Consider the following 17,669-nt stretch of genomic DNA (forward strand, 5'->3'; position numbering starts at 1 on the left):
TGGGAGGCCAAGGCAGGTGGATCACCTGAGGTCAGGAGTTCGAGACCAGCCTGGCCAACATGGCGAAACCCGGTCTCTACTAAAAATACAAAAATTAGCCGGGCGTGGTGGCACACACCCGTAATCCCAGCTACTCGGGAGTCTGAGGTGGGAGAATCACTTGAACCTGGGAGGTGGAGGTTGCTGTGAACCAAGATTGCACCACTGCACTCCAGCCTGGGCAATAGAGTGAGACTCTATCTCAAAAAAAAGAAAAAAAAAGAAAGCAAAAAGGCCAGGCACAGTGGCGCATTCATTTAATCTCAGCACTTTGGGAGGCCATGGGAGGCGGATCACCTGAGATCAGGAGTTCAAGACCAGCTTGGACAACATGGTGAAGCCCTGCTTCTACTAAAAATGCAAAAATTAGCCGGCTGTGGTGGCGGGCACCTGTAAGCCCAGCTACTTGGGAGGTTGAGGCACAAGAATCACTTGAACCCAAGAGGCAGACGTTGTGGTGAGCCAAGATCATGCCACTGCACTCCAGCCTGGGCAACAGAGAGAGACTCCGTCTCAAAAAAAAAAAACAAAAAAAACTGCATTTACATTATTACAATTGTATTATTACTATTGTAATCTTTTAGCTTATAGTCACTCAAATATTTGTGGAATGAATGTTATATCCTTTGCCTGTTTTTCTTTTTTCTTTTTAATTGGCCACAGCAGATGCTACATTTATGTGTGACAAGCGGTGTAACAAGAAACGGTTGTGTGGACGGCATAAATGTAATGAGATATGCTGTGTGGTAAGTGGACTTATTAGGCATAATCAGATTCCATTCATCCAGGGGCTGGGCTTCTGGAAGCCTGAGCCATGTGGAGAATGCAACCCAGATTTAAAAGTCATTGGTATGGGCCCCTAAGCAGCAGTCGAAGAGCTCTCATAGTCCCCATAACCTCTCTACAAAGAGACAGACGGGGCCTTTTTAGTCTCACCCAGGTCAAGAAGTCAGCCAGTGGCATCTAGTAGCAACACAGAGGAAGAGAAAGAGGAAAGAGAATGTCTCATACCCCAGAGCCCGAGACCCCTAGATGAGCACACAGTCTTCTGCAGGAGATTGTGTGTTGTCCCAACACAGACTGGACTTAGCAACTTGGGTTTCAGGTTTCATGTACTGCTTAGGTCAGGTCAGTAGGAAAAATTATTGTGACATTTTTAAAAAAGATTTTTAAAAATAAAATGTTTATTTAAAATATTTGCTTTTATGGCGCTAAATAAAGCACTAGCTGGCTATTCGTACTCTGTTATCTAATATACTCTTTTATATATTAAAAAAACCAAGATAACATATATGTAATATATGACATGATAACATGTATGTATAAACGTGTATGTATATGTATGTATGTATTAGTCCATTTTCACACTGCCAATAAAGACATACCCAAGACTAGGCAAATTACAAAAGAAAGAGGATTAATGGATCTACAGTTCCAAGTGGCTGGGGAGGCCTCACAATCATGGTGGAAGGCAAGGAGAAGCAAATCACATCTCACATGGATAGCGGCAGACAGAGAAAGAGAGTTTGTCCAGGAAACTTGGCCTTATAAAGCCATCAAATCTCATGAGACGTATTCACTATCACGAGAACAGCACGAGAAAGACCTGCCCCCACCAGGTCCCTCCCACAACATATTGGAAGTCAAGATGAGATTTGGGTGGGGACACAGCCAAACTATATCATTCTGCCCCTGGCCCCTCCCAAATTTCATGTCCTCACATTTCAAAACCAATCATGCCTTTCCAACAGTCCCCCGAAGTCTTAACCCATTTCAGCATTAACTCAAAAGTCTACAGTCCAAAGTCTCATCCAAGACAAGGCAAGTTGCTTTGCCTGTGAGCCCGTAAATTCAAAAGCAAATTAGTTACTTCCTAGGTACAATAGGGGTACAGGCATTGGGTATATACAGCCATTCCAAATGGGAGAAGTTGGCCAAAACAAAGGGGTACAGGCCCCATGCAAGTCCGAAATTCAGTCAAATCTTTTTTTTTTTTTTTTTGAGATGGAGTCTTGCTGTCTCCGGGATCTCCGCTTACTGCAAGCTCTGCCTCCCAGGCTCACACCATTCTCCTGCCTCAGCCTCCCGAGCAGCTGGGACTGCAGGCGCCCGCCACCACGCCCAGCTAATTTTTTTGTATTTTTAGTAGAGACGGGGTTTCACCATCTTAGATGGTCTTGATCTCCTGACCTTGTGATCCACCTGCCTCGGCCTCGCAAAGTGCTGGGATTACAGGCGTGAGCCACTGTGCCCGGCCGGGCAGTCAAATCTTAAAGCTACAAAATGCTCTCCTTTGACTCCATGTCTTACATCTAGGTCACGCTGATGCAAGAAGTGGGTTCCCATGGTCTTGGACGGCTCCGCCCATGTGGCTTTGCAGCATACAGCCCCCTCCCAGCTGCTTTCACAGGCTGGTGTTGAGTGTCTGTGACTTTTCCAGGCACACAGTGCAAGCTGTCAGTGGATCTCTCATTCTAGGGTCTGGAGGACAGTGACCCTCTTCTAACAGCTCCACTAGCTGGTACCCCAGTAGGGACTCCGTGTGGGGGCTGCAACCCCACATTTCTCTTCAGCACTGCCCTAGCAGAGGTTCTCTGTGACAGCCTCACCCCTGCAGCAAACTTCTGCCTGGACATCCAGGTGTTTCCATCCATCTTCTGAAACCTAGGCAGAGGTTTCCAGCATCAGTTGTTGATTTCTGTGCACCCACAGGCGCAACACTACATGGAAGCTGCCAAGGCTTGGTGCTTGCACTCTGAAGCCATGGCCCAAGCTCTGTGTTGGGCCCTTTCAGCCACAGCTGGAGTGGCTGGGATGCAGGGCACCAAGTCCCTAGGCTGCATACAGCAGAGGGACCCTAGGGCCGGCCCACAAAACCATTTTTTCCTCCTGAGCCTCCAGGCCTGTCATGGGAGGGGCTGCCGTGAAGACCTCTGACATGCTTTGGGGACATTTTCCCTATTGTCTTGGGGTTTTACATTTGGCTCCTCATTACTTATGCAAATTTCTGCAGTCAGCTTGAATTTCTTCTCAGAAAATAGAATTTTCTGTCACATTGGCAAGCTGCAAATTTTCCAAACTTTTATGCTTTGTTTCACTTTTAAAACTGAATGCCTTTAACAGCACCCAAGTCACCTCTTAAATGCTTTGCTACTTAGAAAGTTCTTCTACCAGATACCCTTAATCATCTTTCTCAAGTTCAAAGTTCCACAGATCTCTAGGGCGGGAGCAAAATGTTGCCACTCTCTTTGATAAAACAACAAGAGTCACCTTTGCTCCAACTCCCAACAAGTTCCTCATCTCCATCTGAGACCACCTCAGCCTGGACATTATTGTCCATATCATTATCAGCATTTTGGGCAAAGCCATTCAGCAAGTCTCTGAGAAGTTCCAAACTTTCCCACATTCTCCTGTCTTCTTCTGAGCCCTCCAAACTGTTCCATCATCTGCCTGTTACCCAGTTCCAAAGTCACTTCCACATTTTCGGGTATCTTTTCAGCAGCACCCCACTCTACTGGTACCAGTTTACTGTATTAGTCTGTTTTCACACTGCTGATAAAGACATACCCGAGACTGGGCAAGTTACAAAAAAAAGAGGTTTAATGGGCTTACAGTTCCAAGTGGCTGGGGAGGCTTCATAATCATGGTGAGAGACAAGGAAGAGCAAGTCACGTCTTAATATGGATGGCAACAGGCAGAGAGAGAGCTTATGCAGGGAAACTCGGCCTTATAAAGCCATCAGATCTCGGGAGACTTATTCACTATCAAGAGAACAGCATGGGAAAGACCTTCCCCCCCATGATTTAGTTAACTCCTACCAGGTCCTTCCCACAACATGTGGGAATTCAAGATAAGATTTGGTTGGAGACACAGCCAAACTGTATCAGTGTGTATATACATAAACAAGATAACACAGTACCAATAGCAAGGTAATACATGTGTATGTATGTATATAACATACATAATTATTTTTAAAATTTATATATTAAAGTGAAGAATGATGAATTGTGCAAGTATTATAAACTAGTGTTAGAAGGCTTAAAGACTTCCTCTTCTTATAAAAAAATTTACAGCCAGGCATGGTGGCTCACACCTGTAATTCCACTTTTGGAGGCTGAGGTGGGTGGATCTCACTTAATCCAAGGAATTCAAGGTCAGCCTTGGCAACATGGTAAAACCCCATCTCTACCAAAACTACAAAAATGCCCATCTCATAACCTGGTCTCTAATAAATAAATAGATTTAAATGTAAAAATAAGGCTGGACGTGGTGGCTCATGCCTGTAATCCCAGCACTTTGGGAGGCCAAGGCGGGCAGATCACTTGAGGTCAGAAGTTCCAGACCAGACTGGCCAACATGGTGAAACCCTGTCTCTACTAAAAATTTAAAACTTACCTGGACATTGTGGTGGGCACCTGTAATCCCAGCTACTCAGGAGGCTGAGGTAGGAGAATTGCTTGAATCCGGGAGGTGGAGGTTGCAGTGAGCCGAGATCGCACCACCACACTCCAGCCTGGGCAACAGAGTGAGACCCTGTCTCTCTCACACAAAGACACACACACAATGTAAAAATAAAATACATTTTTTTAAAATTTCAAACTGGCTCATGCCTGTAATCCCAGCACTTTGGGAGGCCGAGGTGGGCGGATCATGAGGTCAGGAGATCGAGACCATCCTGGCTAACACGGTGAAACCCTGTCTCTACTAAAGATACAAAAAAAATTAGCCAGGCATCGTGGCAAGCCCCTGTAGTCCCAGCTACTCAGGAGGCTGAGGCAGGAGAATGGTGTGAACCTGGGAGGCGGAGCTTGCAGTGAGCCGAGATTGCGCCACTGCACTCCAGCCAGGGTGACAGAGCGAGACTCCATCTCAAAAAAAAAAAAATATATATATATATATGTATATATCTCAAATATATGCAGAAGCAGAGAGACTAGTATAGAGAGTCCCGTATACACAACATCCAGCTTTAGTATTGATCACCTCGTGACGAATTTTGTTTTATCTTCATCCCCACCTACTCTCCCTTTTGTGGCTATTTTGAAGGTATTTCCAGACATCATTTTATCCATAAATGTGTAGAGCTTTGTTTTTATTAATCTTGTTGTTGTTTATGGAAAATATAAAATGAAGACCATTTTATGAACAAATATAAATCTCTCTTCCCAGGATAAGGAGCACAAGTGTCCTTTGATTTGTGGGAGGAAACTCCGTTGTGGCCTTCATAGGTGTGAAGAACCTTGTCATCGTGGAAACTGCCAGACATGCTGGCAAGCCAGTGAGTGTCTTTACTATATAGTTTATTAGAAGAGTTTTTTAGAAATTCAGACATAATATACTTTGAGAGATTGATTTACTTAGAATGGTATGGATTCTTGAACTAAGCCTTCGTATTTCCAATATGTTGAGACTTTCTTTAAAGTTACTTCTAATGCTGTATTGTAGTCCCTGAAAACTTGTGATATGAGCAGTGATCCTCAGATGGGGCCTAGTTTGTTGATAGATTCCTTCTCTGCTACCTGCCTCATGTATGTTATTTGCCTAGGTTCTGTCCTCAACAATCTTCTTTCTCTATATTATTAGCAGCAGTTTGCAAACTTTTTTGTAGTAGGGCTCATTTACATTACTAAAAAGTATCCTAAAGAGCTCTTTTTATGTGAGTTGTATTTATCTGTATCTACCATATTAGAAATTAAAACTGAGAAATTTAAAAAATAATTTATTAGTATATTTAATAATAATAATATATTCATTGCATGTAATCACAAAAATTTTTAAGATAACTTCAAAAATATAGAATGGTGGATACTTGGTTTATTAGAAGATAGCTGAATTCTCATATCTACTTCTGCATCCAATCCATCATGATACAGGTGAGGTATATGAAAAAAAATCCATCCTTACACAGATAACCTTACACAGGAGAAGGGAAGAGTATTTTAAAGATGTTTTCAAATAATTACTGATATTCTTTGAAATTACACCAAAATTCAACTTCATTTTAGAAAGGACTTGGCTCAGTGTTTTTGTTCTCTGTCACTAAAATTTATTGGACTTTCTTATACTTTGAATGGATCTTTTTACCCGTGCATTATTTTATTTTATTTTATTTTATTTTATTTTTTATTTTATTTTATATTTTATTTTTTTGAGACAGAGTCTTGCTGTGTCACCCAGGCTGGAGTGCAGTGGCATGATCTTGGCTCACTGCAAGCTCCGCCTCTCGGGTTCACGCCATTCTCCTGCCTCAGCTTCCCCAGCAGCTGGGACTACAGGCACCCACAACCACGCCCGGCTAATTTTTTGTATTTTTAGTAGAGACAAGGTTTCGCCATGTTAGCCAGGATGGTCTCGATCTCCTGGCCTCGTGATCCGCCCACCTCGGCCTCCCAGAGTGCTGAGATTACAGGCGTGAGCCACCGCGCCCAGCCCCGTGCATGATTTTATAACAGCCCACATTGATCATTTGGAAAATAATTCTTATGTGATCTTTGAAATGTTGATAACTTTCCTGTTATAATATTAAAAACTCAGTCATTCTTATAATCTCCAGTCTAGAAATAGGTTGGGAAAAGTATTGGGAAGCTGTCAGGGTCATAGTAGTAAATGAAACTTCATATCTGTGCATGCCTTTTTCACCAGCTTAGTTTTAATAAAATAAAAGTTTAATAAAATAAAAACCTCCTTTAAAAAAAGTAACACCTCCAAAAATTCTCTGCTAAAATTACAAGCAAAAATGTGTGTGTGCATGTGTGTGTGTGTGTGTGTGTAAATATGTATGTGCACATCCCAAACTCAGAAAGGATTCTTTTGTTTTACCTGCTGCTCCACCAGGTTTTGATGAATTAACCTGCCATTGTGGTGCATCAGTGATTTACCCTCCAGTTCCCTGTGGTACTAGGCCCCCTGAATGTACCCAAACCTGCGCTAGAGTCCATGAATGTGACCATCCAGGTGAGTAGCATCTTGTCTTCACACTTCAGCCTGCTCACACCGTGTCATTTAGGATCCTGCTGTGTAACTGTCTTTGCTGCTCTCAAGTCATGCTGTGATGGCTGCCCCTTGCTCCCATGCTCAGGGGCTGCTTCTGTGAAGGTGGGTCTGTAATCTGGGCCACAGCTTGGAATCACACCTGAATTCTCATATCTACTTCTGCATCCAATCCATTGTGATATAGTTGGTTTACTCCATTGGTTTACTCTAAGGATGTCAAAGACACCTAAAAATGTTGGAAGACACCCCAGCTGATCTTATCTCTCAAGAACTTTTCTTTCTTTGTGGTCTCCACTTTAGTGCATATTTTGAAATTTAGCGTCTTTTTACAAAATTAAAAGTGACTTTTTTGTTGTTATAGAAGCAATATGTATTTATCCTATTAAAATTAAGAAAGTAGAGGCGAGGGCCAGGCGCAGTGGCTCACGCCTGTAATCCCAGCACTTTGGGAGACCAAGGGGGGGACAGATCATGAGGTCAAGAGTTCGAGACCATCCTGCCCAACATGGTAAAACCCCGTCTCTACTAAAAATATAAAAATTAGCCAGGTGTGTTGGTATGCGCCTGTGGTCCCAGCTACTCAGGAGGCTGAGGCAGGAGAATCACTTGAACCCCGGGGGCAGAGGTTGCAGTAAGCTGAGATCACACCACTGCACTCCAGCCTGGTGACAGACTGATACTCTGTCTCAAAAAAGAAGGCCGGGCGCGGTGGCTCAAACCTGTAATCCCAGCACTTTGGGAGGCCGAGACGGGCGGATCACGAGGTCAAGAGATCGAGACCATCCTGGTTAACACGGTGAAACCCTGTCTCTACTAAAAAATACAAAAAACTAGCCGGGCGAGGTGGCGGGCACCTGTAGTCCCAGCTACTCGGGAGGCTGAGGCCGGAGAATGGCGTGAACCCGGGAGGCGGAGCTTGCAGTGAGCTGAGATCCGGCCACTGCACTCCAGCCTGGGCGACAGAGCTACACTCCGCCTCAAAAAAAAAAAAAAAAAAGAAAAAAAAAGAAAATAGAGACCAGGCACAGTGGCTCGTGCCTGTAATCCTAGCACTTTGGGAGGCCGAGGTGGACGGGTCACTTGAGGTCAGGAGTTCGAGACCACCCTGGCCAACATGGTGAAACCCTGTTTCTACTAAAAATACAAAAGTTAGCTAGGCATTGTGGCAGGCACCTGTAATCTCAGCTACTCGGGAGGCTGAGGCAGGAGAATTGCTTGAATCTGGGAGGCAGAGGTTGCAGTGAGCCAAGATCGTGCTACTGTACTTCAGCCTGGGCAACAGAGTGAGACTCCGTCTCAAAAAAAAAAAAAAAAAAAGTAAAAAAGGCCAGGTGCAGTGACTCACGCCTCTCTTTGGGAAGCCAAGGCAGGTGGATCACCTGAGGTCAGAAGGTTGAGACTAGTCTGGCCAACATGGTAAAACCTTGTCTCTACTAAAAATATAAAACTTAGCCTGGCATGGTGGCAGATGCCTATAATCGCAGCTACTTGGGAGGCTGAGGCAAGAGAATCACTTGAACCCAGGAGGCAGAGGTTGCAGTGAGCCAAGATTACACCATTGCACTCCAGCCTGGGTGACAAAGTGAGACTCTGACTCAAAAAAAAAAAATAAAGTCGAAGTTTGAAATTAAATAATCTATTATATGTCACCTCCTAAGAATTATACCTTACATGTATTTCTCAGGATCTTTTGCCATGTGCAAATATATATGTTTGCATTTTTTTCCCAAAATAAAAATGGGATCTTACTGAACTGAATGCTTTTAACTAACTTTTTTCCCACTCTTATTATTATATTTTTAATCTGTCACCTTGTCAGTATTTTTTTTTTAATATAAATTTTTAATGGCAATTGAGTGTCCTGTTACATGGATGGACCATAACTTACTCAGTCAGTCTTGTGTTGCTGGACATTTCAGTGTTTCCAGTTTTTCTCTGATAAACTGCTCAGATACCAGGCCAACAACCACTTGACATCACTCAATTTCTGTATCTGTCAAGTCTGGTTGCTGGCTTTCCTCTATCACCATACTGGGCTCATCATTTCATTTTACCAAATACCAGAGGCAAACCTGAAATAATTCAGGGGACCAGATTTGATACCCACAGTTAGTCTGGCAATATGATTCAGACTTAAAACTAGAAAACCAGCTCTTGATTTTTTAAGTTAATGGAGTAAAACAGATCTTAAATTCTTCATTAAGTGGAATGTTCCCTCCTTCTTTGGGAATCTTAGGATAGTCCTCCCAGCATAGTTTGAAAGCCCCTCCTGTGGCATTCATACCAGCATGAAGTACATGCCCAGGCCAGTCCCCACCCATTCCCTCCTTTACACTTACTTGCAGGTGTTACAGATGAAGCCCAAATCCTGCTGGGCAAGATCCATAGTAAGAACTTCACCATTTGTGAATTGTGTTGTTTTAGCCTATTTTGTTCCCCATTCATTTCCATTTTCTTAAGTGTTTACTGTATTTCTAACATGGTGTCAGACACAGAGGGAACTTCAGAGGAAGAGAAAAATACCCCATGATCATGAGGTTCTTACGTTCTCCCTGTGAAAACACCCCGTGACCATGAGGTTCTTACGTTCTCCCTGCGAAAATACCCCGTGACCATGAGGTTCTTACGTTCTCCCTGCGAGGAGGAGAATGGTAGTTCAATACACATGATACAACCACCCTTCACATGCAGATGGGCTAAATAATGTGGCAGCAACCCATCTGCGTAGGAACTGAGACACCAGGAAGTGTGAGGGAGCTCAGGCTAGAGTGTGGTCAGCCAAGGAAGGCTTCATTGTAGGAAGTGAGTTTTGATGAACTGCCCCTTATAGGCAGTAATGAAATTGGAAGGAATCAGCAGAAGCATTTTAGATGGAATTAATAGCAAAGATATCTGAGCAGAAGTGAGCAGTTGCTGTTAAGGTAGGGCCAAAAGAATGACATAGTAGAATTGGATGGACCATATGGCTGTGCTGCAAGAGATGAGATGAGAAAGCTGCCGCCTCTGCTTCTGTTTGGGCATGTCTCTTCCGCCTTGGTTGGGTTTCTTTTTCTCACTCATGCTTGTCCTTCAACACTTTAACATAAAGTCAGGTACTTTTTACTTTCCTGTGACCATTTTTTAAAAGTACTCCCAGTTTCTGAATTTAAAAGTTTCATGCTGTATGCCATTTATATGATGTATAATGGTTTATGTGACTTTATTTTGAAAGTATTCCTAAAGTTACCTTTCTCTTTCTGCAGTATATCATTCTTGTCATAGTGAGGAGAAGTGTCCCCCTTGCACTTTCCTAACTCAGAAGTGGTGCATGGGCAAGCATGAGGTAAGTTTTCTCTCTCAAGTGCTCATTGTTCCAGGCAGAGGTTCATGATTTTATTACTTAAGAATTGTTAGTCTCATCGTTTCTCAAAGTAAATACATTCAGAAGTAGAAACTTTCCATTGCTTAAAAATTTTTTCTTAAGATATAATTTGCATACAACAGAATTTACCCTTTTTATTATACAGATCCATGAGTTTTAACAAAAGCATACATACCATCAAACCACTACCACAATCAAGATGTAGAACAGTTCACTCACCCCCAAACATCCTTCATGCCCCTGTGTACTCAATGTCCCCTACTTCCAGCCCCTGAAAACCAATGATCTGTTGTCTGTTCCAATCATTTTACTTTAAAACACCAACTTTTTTTTTAATAACTACCTTATTCCTGCAAGAATGGCAATAATCAAAAAATAATAGATGTTGGCGTGGATGTGGTGAAAAGGGAACACTTTTACACTGCTGGTGGGAATGTAAACTAGTACAACCACTGTGGAAAACTGTGGAGATTCCTTAAAGAACTAAAAGTAGATTTACCGTTTGATCCAGCAGTCCCACTACTGGGCGTCTACCCAGAAGAAAAGAAGTCATTATATGAAAAAGATACCTGCACACGCATGTTTATAGCGGCACAATTCACAATTACAAAAATGTGGAACCAGCCCAACTGCCCATCAATCAACAAGTGGATAAAGAAATTGTGGTGTATATATATATACGTACCATGGAATACTACTCAGCCAGGAACGAAATAATGACATTCACAGCAACCTGGATGGATTTGGAGACCATTATTCTAAGTGAAGTAACTCAGGAATGGAAAACCAAACATCGTATGTTTTCACTCATAAGTGGGACCTAAGCTATGAGGACGCAAAGGCATGAGAATGATACAGTGGACTTTGGGGACTCTAGGGAAAGGATGGGAGGCGGGTGAGGGATTAAAAAAACTACACACTGGGGCCGAGCATGGTGGCTCATGCCTAGAATCCCAGCACTTTGGGAGGCCAAGGCAGGCAGATTACGAGGTCAGGAGTTTGAGACCAACCTGGCCAACATGGTGAGACCCTATCTCTACTAAAAAAATTAGCTGGGCATGGTGGTGCATCCCTGTAATCCCAGCTACTTGGGAGGCTGAGGCAGGAGAATTGCTTGAACTCGGGAGGCGGACGTTGCAGTGAGCCAAGATTGTGCCACTGCACTCAAGCCTGGGCAACAGAGCAAGACTCCGTCTCGAAAAAAAAAAAAAAAATTTAAAAACTACACATTGGGTACAATGTACACTCCTCGGGTGATGGGTACACCAAAATCTCAGAAATCACTGCTAAGGAACTTATCCATGTAGCCAGACACCACCTGTTCCCCAAGAACTATTGAAATAAGAAAAAGGAAAAAAAAAAAATCACTGATCACAGGTCACCATAACAGATAGAATAATGAAAAATTCTGAGATGTTGCGAGAATTACCAAAATGTGATGCAGACACGAAATGAGCATGTGCTGTTGGAAAAGTGGAACAGATAGACTTGCTGGACACAGGGTTGCCACAAACTTGCAATTTGTAAAAAATGTGATATCTATGAAATGCAATAAAGTGAAGTCCTATTAAAAAAATGCATATTTATTGTACAGTTGAAAAGATTTAATTCTGCTACTGAGAAAGAAATACTCTAACATTCTGGCATATAAACCACCAGACATGTGATACACATTTTTCCTTGCTCTGATTAAGATGATACTGTTTTCTACATTCCAACTGTCCTATACCAAAAAAAAAAAAAAGATACTGTTTTGTAACCTGCTTATTTTGCGTCTTGAAGTATTGGCCAACATTTCATGAAACTCTCTTGACATCTGTAACAGCATGCCATATTCTTTTATCTTCATGGATGTATATCCCTCCACTGATTTCCTGTGGGTGGTTCTCAAGTCCTTGGTATTTATTCTTTTCTATGTATCTCACCTTTTCCAGTTTATCCATTCTAAAACATCAATATGTTATCTTTGTGTTGATGGCTTATTCACACTTCATTCAACAAATATCGAGTATGAGTACCTACCATGTGCTAGGTAACAGGCTAGGTTTGGGTGATTTGAAAGTGAACAAGACTAACCCTTGCCCTTATGAAGCTTTCACTTTGGGTTGGGAGGCAGGCATGAAAACAGACAATAGCAGTAATGTGGGAAATACAGAGGGCTAAGGATGGAAGGGCTCTCCAGGTGTTTTGCAAGAATTAACGTCCTAAAGGATAGCAAGAAGAAAGTAATGTGGAGAGGATGACAGGGCATAGCATCGGCGAAAATTATCCCCATTGCCCTGGTGGTAGAATACGTAAGTGTTTAATGATTGAGAACTACATTCCACCAAAATACGGATTCCAGTGCGATGGGAAACGTGTGTCCTAGATGTTGGAGGTATCTTCAAGGGAGAAGTTGTGTGTCACTGCAGTAGAAGTATATCCCTCATTTCGAGGGTTCATGAAAGAATTTGAGTGAATATATAAGACTAGCCTTTGGTCCTACAAGAGTAAAATTGCAGCAGCTTTTTCCTATGGTGAGGAAACCTGGAAATAGGCCATTTTTCAAGAAAAAAAAAAATGAATTGGGGGTTGCATGGCCTATTTTCTCTAAATTTTTTAAAGGACAGGACTGCCTGAAGTTGTGGAGACCATGAGTTGGGAGACATGAGGAGAGTTAAGTATTTAATTGCAGAAAACAACCTTCTAGCCTGGGCAACCAGTGGGATCCTGACTATAATAATACAAAAATTAGCTGGGTTTAGTGGCATGCTTGTATGCCCAGCTACTTGGAAGTCTAAGGCAGGAGGATCACTTGAACCCAGGAGTTCAAGGCTGCAGTGAGCCATGATTATGCCACTGCCCTCCAGCCTGGGCAACAGAGCAAGATTCTGCCTCAAAAAAAAAGCAAAACAGGCTGGGCGCAGTGGCTCACGCCTGTAATCCCAACACTTTGGTAGGCCGAGGCAAGTGGATCACCAGAGGTCAGCAGTTCGAGACCAGCCTGGCCAACATAGTGAAACCCTGTTTCTACTAAAAATACAAAAATTAGCTGGGCATGGTGGCACACACCTGTAGTCCCAGCTACTTGGGAGGCTGAGGCAGGAGAACCGCTTGAACCCGAGAGGTGGAGGTTGCAGTGAGCTGAGATCGCGCCATTGCACTCCAGCCTGGGCGACAGAGCAAGATCGTCTCAAAAAAAAAAAAAAAAGCAAAATCAAACAAAAAAGGGCCCTCAGTCTCAGAACCCTAGGCCAAGGTTGCCCTCCACCCCCGCGTCTATAAGAGTTAGTCTGTTGACTCTGCTTTAGCAGTTCAGAAAGGAGGGAAAAGATCATCTGCCCCTCCCAGTTAGTCATAGCATATTCAGGCACTCCCTAGTTATCTAGTTACATTTGTTTGTTGTCACTTTGGAAAGTTTATGTCCCAGATCACATTTTTGGCTTCTGCTACAAATCCTTTTGAGTCATAACAGAGATTATTAAATAAAGTTAAGGTTTGTTTTCTACATCTCAAACTGACCTTTCAGACTTTGAAAATCAAAATGCTTTTTTTTCCAGATAAATAGAGCTTTTTTAGAAATACAGCTTTTAAGCCGGATGTAGTGGCATGTACCTATGGTCCCAGCTAATCAGAAGACTAAGGCAGGAGGATCACTTGAGCCCAGAAGTTCAAGTCCAGCTTAGGCAACATAGTGAGACCCTGTCTCTAAAAATTAAAATAATAATAATTATTATTTTAAAAACTAGGCTGAGTGTGGTGGTTCACACCTGTAATCCCAGCACTTTGGGAGGCCAAGGCAAGTGTATCGCTTGAAGTCAGGAATTCAAGACCAGCCGCCTGGCCAACATGGCGAAACCCAGTCTCTACTGAAAATACAAAAATTAGCTGGTCATGGTAGTACACACCTGTAATCCTAGCTACTCGGGAGTCTGAGGCTAGAGAATCCCTTGAACCCTGGAGGTGGAGGTTGCAGTGAGCCCCGAGATGGGCGCCACCGTACTCCATCCTGGGCAACAGAGTGAGACTTCCTCTCAAAATAAATAAATAAATAAATACAAACCATTATTGCCAGATGCAGTGGCTCACACCTGTATCTGCACTTTGGGAGGCGTAGGCAGGTGGATTGCTTCCGCTCAGGAGTTCGAGACCAGCCTGGGCAACATGGTGAAACCCCATCTCTTAAAAAAAAAAATACAAAAATTAGCCGGGCGTGGTGGCACGCACCTGCAATTCCAGCTACTTGGGAGACTGAGGTGGGAGGATCACGTGAGCCCCAGGAAAGTCATAATCATGCCATTACACTCCAGCCTGGGCGACAGAGTAAAACCCTGTATCAGAAAAACAAAAACAAAAAAAACCTGCTATAAGCTCAGAAATGTTTTAAGAGGAAGTTAAAACTCACCCCAAATCCCACATGGAGATGAGAATCTGACTACTTCTGTCTCTCCTAGTTTCGGAGCAACATCCCCTGTCACCTGGTTGATATCTCTTGCGGATTACCCTGCGGTGCCACGCTACCATGTGGGATGCACAAATGTCAGAGACTGTGTCACAAAGGGGAGTGTCTTGTGGATGAGGCCTGCAAGCAGCCCTGCACCACCCCCAGAGCTGACTGTGGTCACCCGTGTATGGCACCCTGCCATACCAGCTCACCCTGCCCTGTGACTGCTTGTAAAGCCAAGGTGGGTATTTCTGGCCACAGATGGAGCATTGACTGTGGTTCTGAGGCTACTAGTGAGTCCCGAACTGTCTACAGTAGCCCCTGGGCATGCATCTTAATCAGGGGTCATTGGTTGCCAAAAACCACAAGTTAGAGAAAGGTAGAGTAAGTCACACAGGTTTCTGCCTGCCAAACTTGGTGTGGCCTTTTGATTCAGCAGGTACCCGCTGCCACCAGACTAGAGTCTGTGTCTCCCTTGGATCAGATTCTCAATAGACACTGATTGTTTACTCCATTTATTTAATAAATGTATAAATGTGTTTTGTGCAAGACGTAGTATGAGGTGCTAGGGATAAATTGGTGAACAAGAGACACATGGTTCCTCACTACCTGATGGGACAGATATTCAATTATTGCTTAGATAACTAACTATGGCTGTGGTGTCATGAGGGAGTAGTTTAAGCCTTGTGGAGGGTGCTATGAGAGCAGGTAAATGGGAGGTTTAGCCTGGTCTAAAGGATCAAGTGTGGCCACCTTGAGGTGGAGTTGGCTAGGCCACAGTTGAGCCTAGGGCAAGCGTCTGTCTCTGATGGTAAAAACTTCATCCCAGGCCTGCCCCTTCAGCCAGGATGAAGAGCAGAGGTGGTTTCCAAAAGGGGGCGTTGTGGATGGGGCACTTCTAGCATGTCAGCAACTGTGTCAGTTTGCATGTGTGGTTAGCTTCTTCCAGCTTGGAGAGTGGCCACCCGCTGACTCTCTAGTCTCTGCTATGGTTTGAGAGGATTTAAGAGTGAAAACTGCTTTATTCACATGGTTCCAGTGCGCTAAAAGTCGTTCCATGTCATCTGACTTCAGGTAGAGCTACAGTGTGAATGTGGACGAAGAAAAGAGATGGTGATTTGCTCTGAAGCATCTAGTACTTATCAAAGGTTAGTGTTACTTAAATGTTAACAACTGGTGACCTAGGTGAAACAGATACATGTGTTTTGTTTTGTTTTTAAAGCTAATCAAGTGAATCAGTGGGAGTGGAGAAGAAACAACTCTGTAACTGGTTGTGATCAGTTGTAAACACCACTGCACAGATACATGTGTTTATCATAGTATCCTTGCACCTTTTCTAAAAGCTGGAAAGGTTTTTTTGTTTGTTTTGTTTTGTTTTATTGAGAGGGGTCTAGCCCTGTTTCCCAGGCTGGTCTCCTACCTCGGCCCCTCAAAGTGCTGGGATCACAGGAGTGAGCCACCACACCTGGCTAGAAAGTTTCTTACATACATTTTTAAGAATCTAGTTTCTCTAGTTCAAAGAAAAAGTGCTGCTTTATGTACCTTTTCTTCCCTAACTTTGGTGTGTAAAATAACTTAAATTTTTCCGCTTCCTCCTTCCTCTTTCTCTTTTTCTCTCTTTTGGTCGTATTACATTGTGAGATAAGAAGGGAAGATGTCCTGAAGTTAGGTGAATTGCTTTGACATCCCACCATTTGTCATTGGCACAGCCAGGGCTAAGCCCTGTGCCCTTCTGGTGTGAGAGTTTCTTTTTTTTTTTTTTTTTGAGACCGAGTCTCGCTCTGTCACCCAGGCTGTAGTGCAGTGGCCAGATCTCAGCTCACTGCAAGCTCTGCCTCCTGGGTTCACGCCATTCTCCTGCCTCAACCTCCCAAGTAGCTGGGACTACAGGCGCCTGCCACTTCGCCCGGCTAGTTTTTTGTATTTTTTAGCAGAGATGGGGTTTCACCGTGTTAGCCAGGATGGTCTCGATCTCTTGACCTCGTGATCCGCCCGTCTTGGCCTCCCAAAGTGCTGGGATTACAGGCTTGAGCCACCACATCCAGCCAGTGTGAGGGTTTCTAATTGTTCTGTGAGGTATCTCTGCAGCTTCCTGAAGTCTTGGGACCTGTGTAGCCATATAGGGATCTGAGTGCTGAGATGGAGATGTTAGAGAATGAATGGTTTTATATATATGTATAATATATAAGATATATTATAATTTATATATATTTTATATATATCTGGTTAGATGGGGGGAGGTGCCATGGATATAGGACTTTAAGAGGATGCACACATCAGATTGGCTGTGTTTGAATACCTACTAAGTGCCAAGTGTTGCTCTAGGGAATACTGAGGGTTTGAGTCACCTCATCACTTCCCAGGTAGCTGCTTTGAATATAATTGAGGAGATATGACATAGATATGTCGGTAGTTCATAGTAGCCGGGCTTCCAAGACCACACCAGTTTTCATGTGATAGATTTGCTTTTTTTTTTGAAATGGAGTTTCACTCTTGTTGCCCAGGCTAGAGTGCAGTGGGGTGATCTCGGCTCACTGCAACCTCCACCTCCCAGGTTCAAGTGATTCTCCTGCCTCAGCCTCCTGAGTAGCAGGGATCACAGGAGCCTGCTACCATGCCCGGCTAATTTTTTGTATTTTTAGTAGAGATGGGGTTTCACCATATTGGCCAGGCTGGTCTTGAACTCCTGACTTCAGGTGAGCCACCTGCCTCAGTTTCCCAAAGTGCTGGAATTACAGGTGTGAGCCACCACACCCGGCCTAGATTTGCTTTTAAAGAGGTCTTCTGTATCCCAAGTATAAGGAGGTTCTTGTGAAACTGCAATGCCTCTTTTTCCCTTTCTTTTTTATATTT

The 17,669-nt window shown here is 43.4% G+C and overlaps 1 protein-coding gene across 4 annotated transcripts in view; it reads left to right on the forward strand.

The window, feature by feature from the left end:
• NFX1 (nuclear transcription factor, X-box binding 1) overlaps positions 1 to 17,669 on the forward strand; it is an 83,810-nt gene that overhangs the window by 49,221 nt on the left and 16,920 nt on the right. For 2 of the 4 annotated variants that reach the window (XM_007968995.3, XM_037998326.2), the window contains exons 12-17: positions 703 to 785; positions 5,209 to 5,317; positions 6,874 to 6,993; positions 10,275 to 10,354; positions 14,827 to 15,057; positions 15,891 to 15,964. In XM_007968995.3, the coding sequence (XP_007967186.2) occupies positions 703 to 785; positions 5,209 to 5,317; positions 6,874 to 6,993; positions 10,275 to 10,354; positions 14,827 to 15,057; positions 15,891 to 15,964 (697 nt within the window). Of the gene's footprint in view, positions 1 to 702; positions 786 to 5,208; positions 5,318 to 6,873; positions 6,994 to 10,274; positions 10,355 to 10,904; positions 11,974 to 14,826; positions 15,058 to 15,890; positions 15,965 to 17,669 lie in introns of those variants that run through there. The other 2 variants (XM_007968994.3, XM_007968996.3) reach the window with 2 other exon arrangements.

The sequence above is a fragment of the Chlorocebus sabaeus genome, chromosome 12 (assembly GCF_047675955.1).
Source record: "Chlorocebus sabaeus isolate Y175 chromosome 12, mChlSab1.0.hap1, whole genome shotgun sequence".
NCBI lineage: Eukaryota > Metazoa > Chordata > Mammalia > Primates > Cercopithecidae > Chlorocebus > Chlorocebus sabaeus.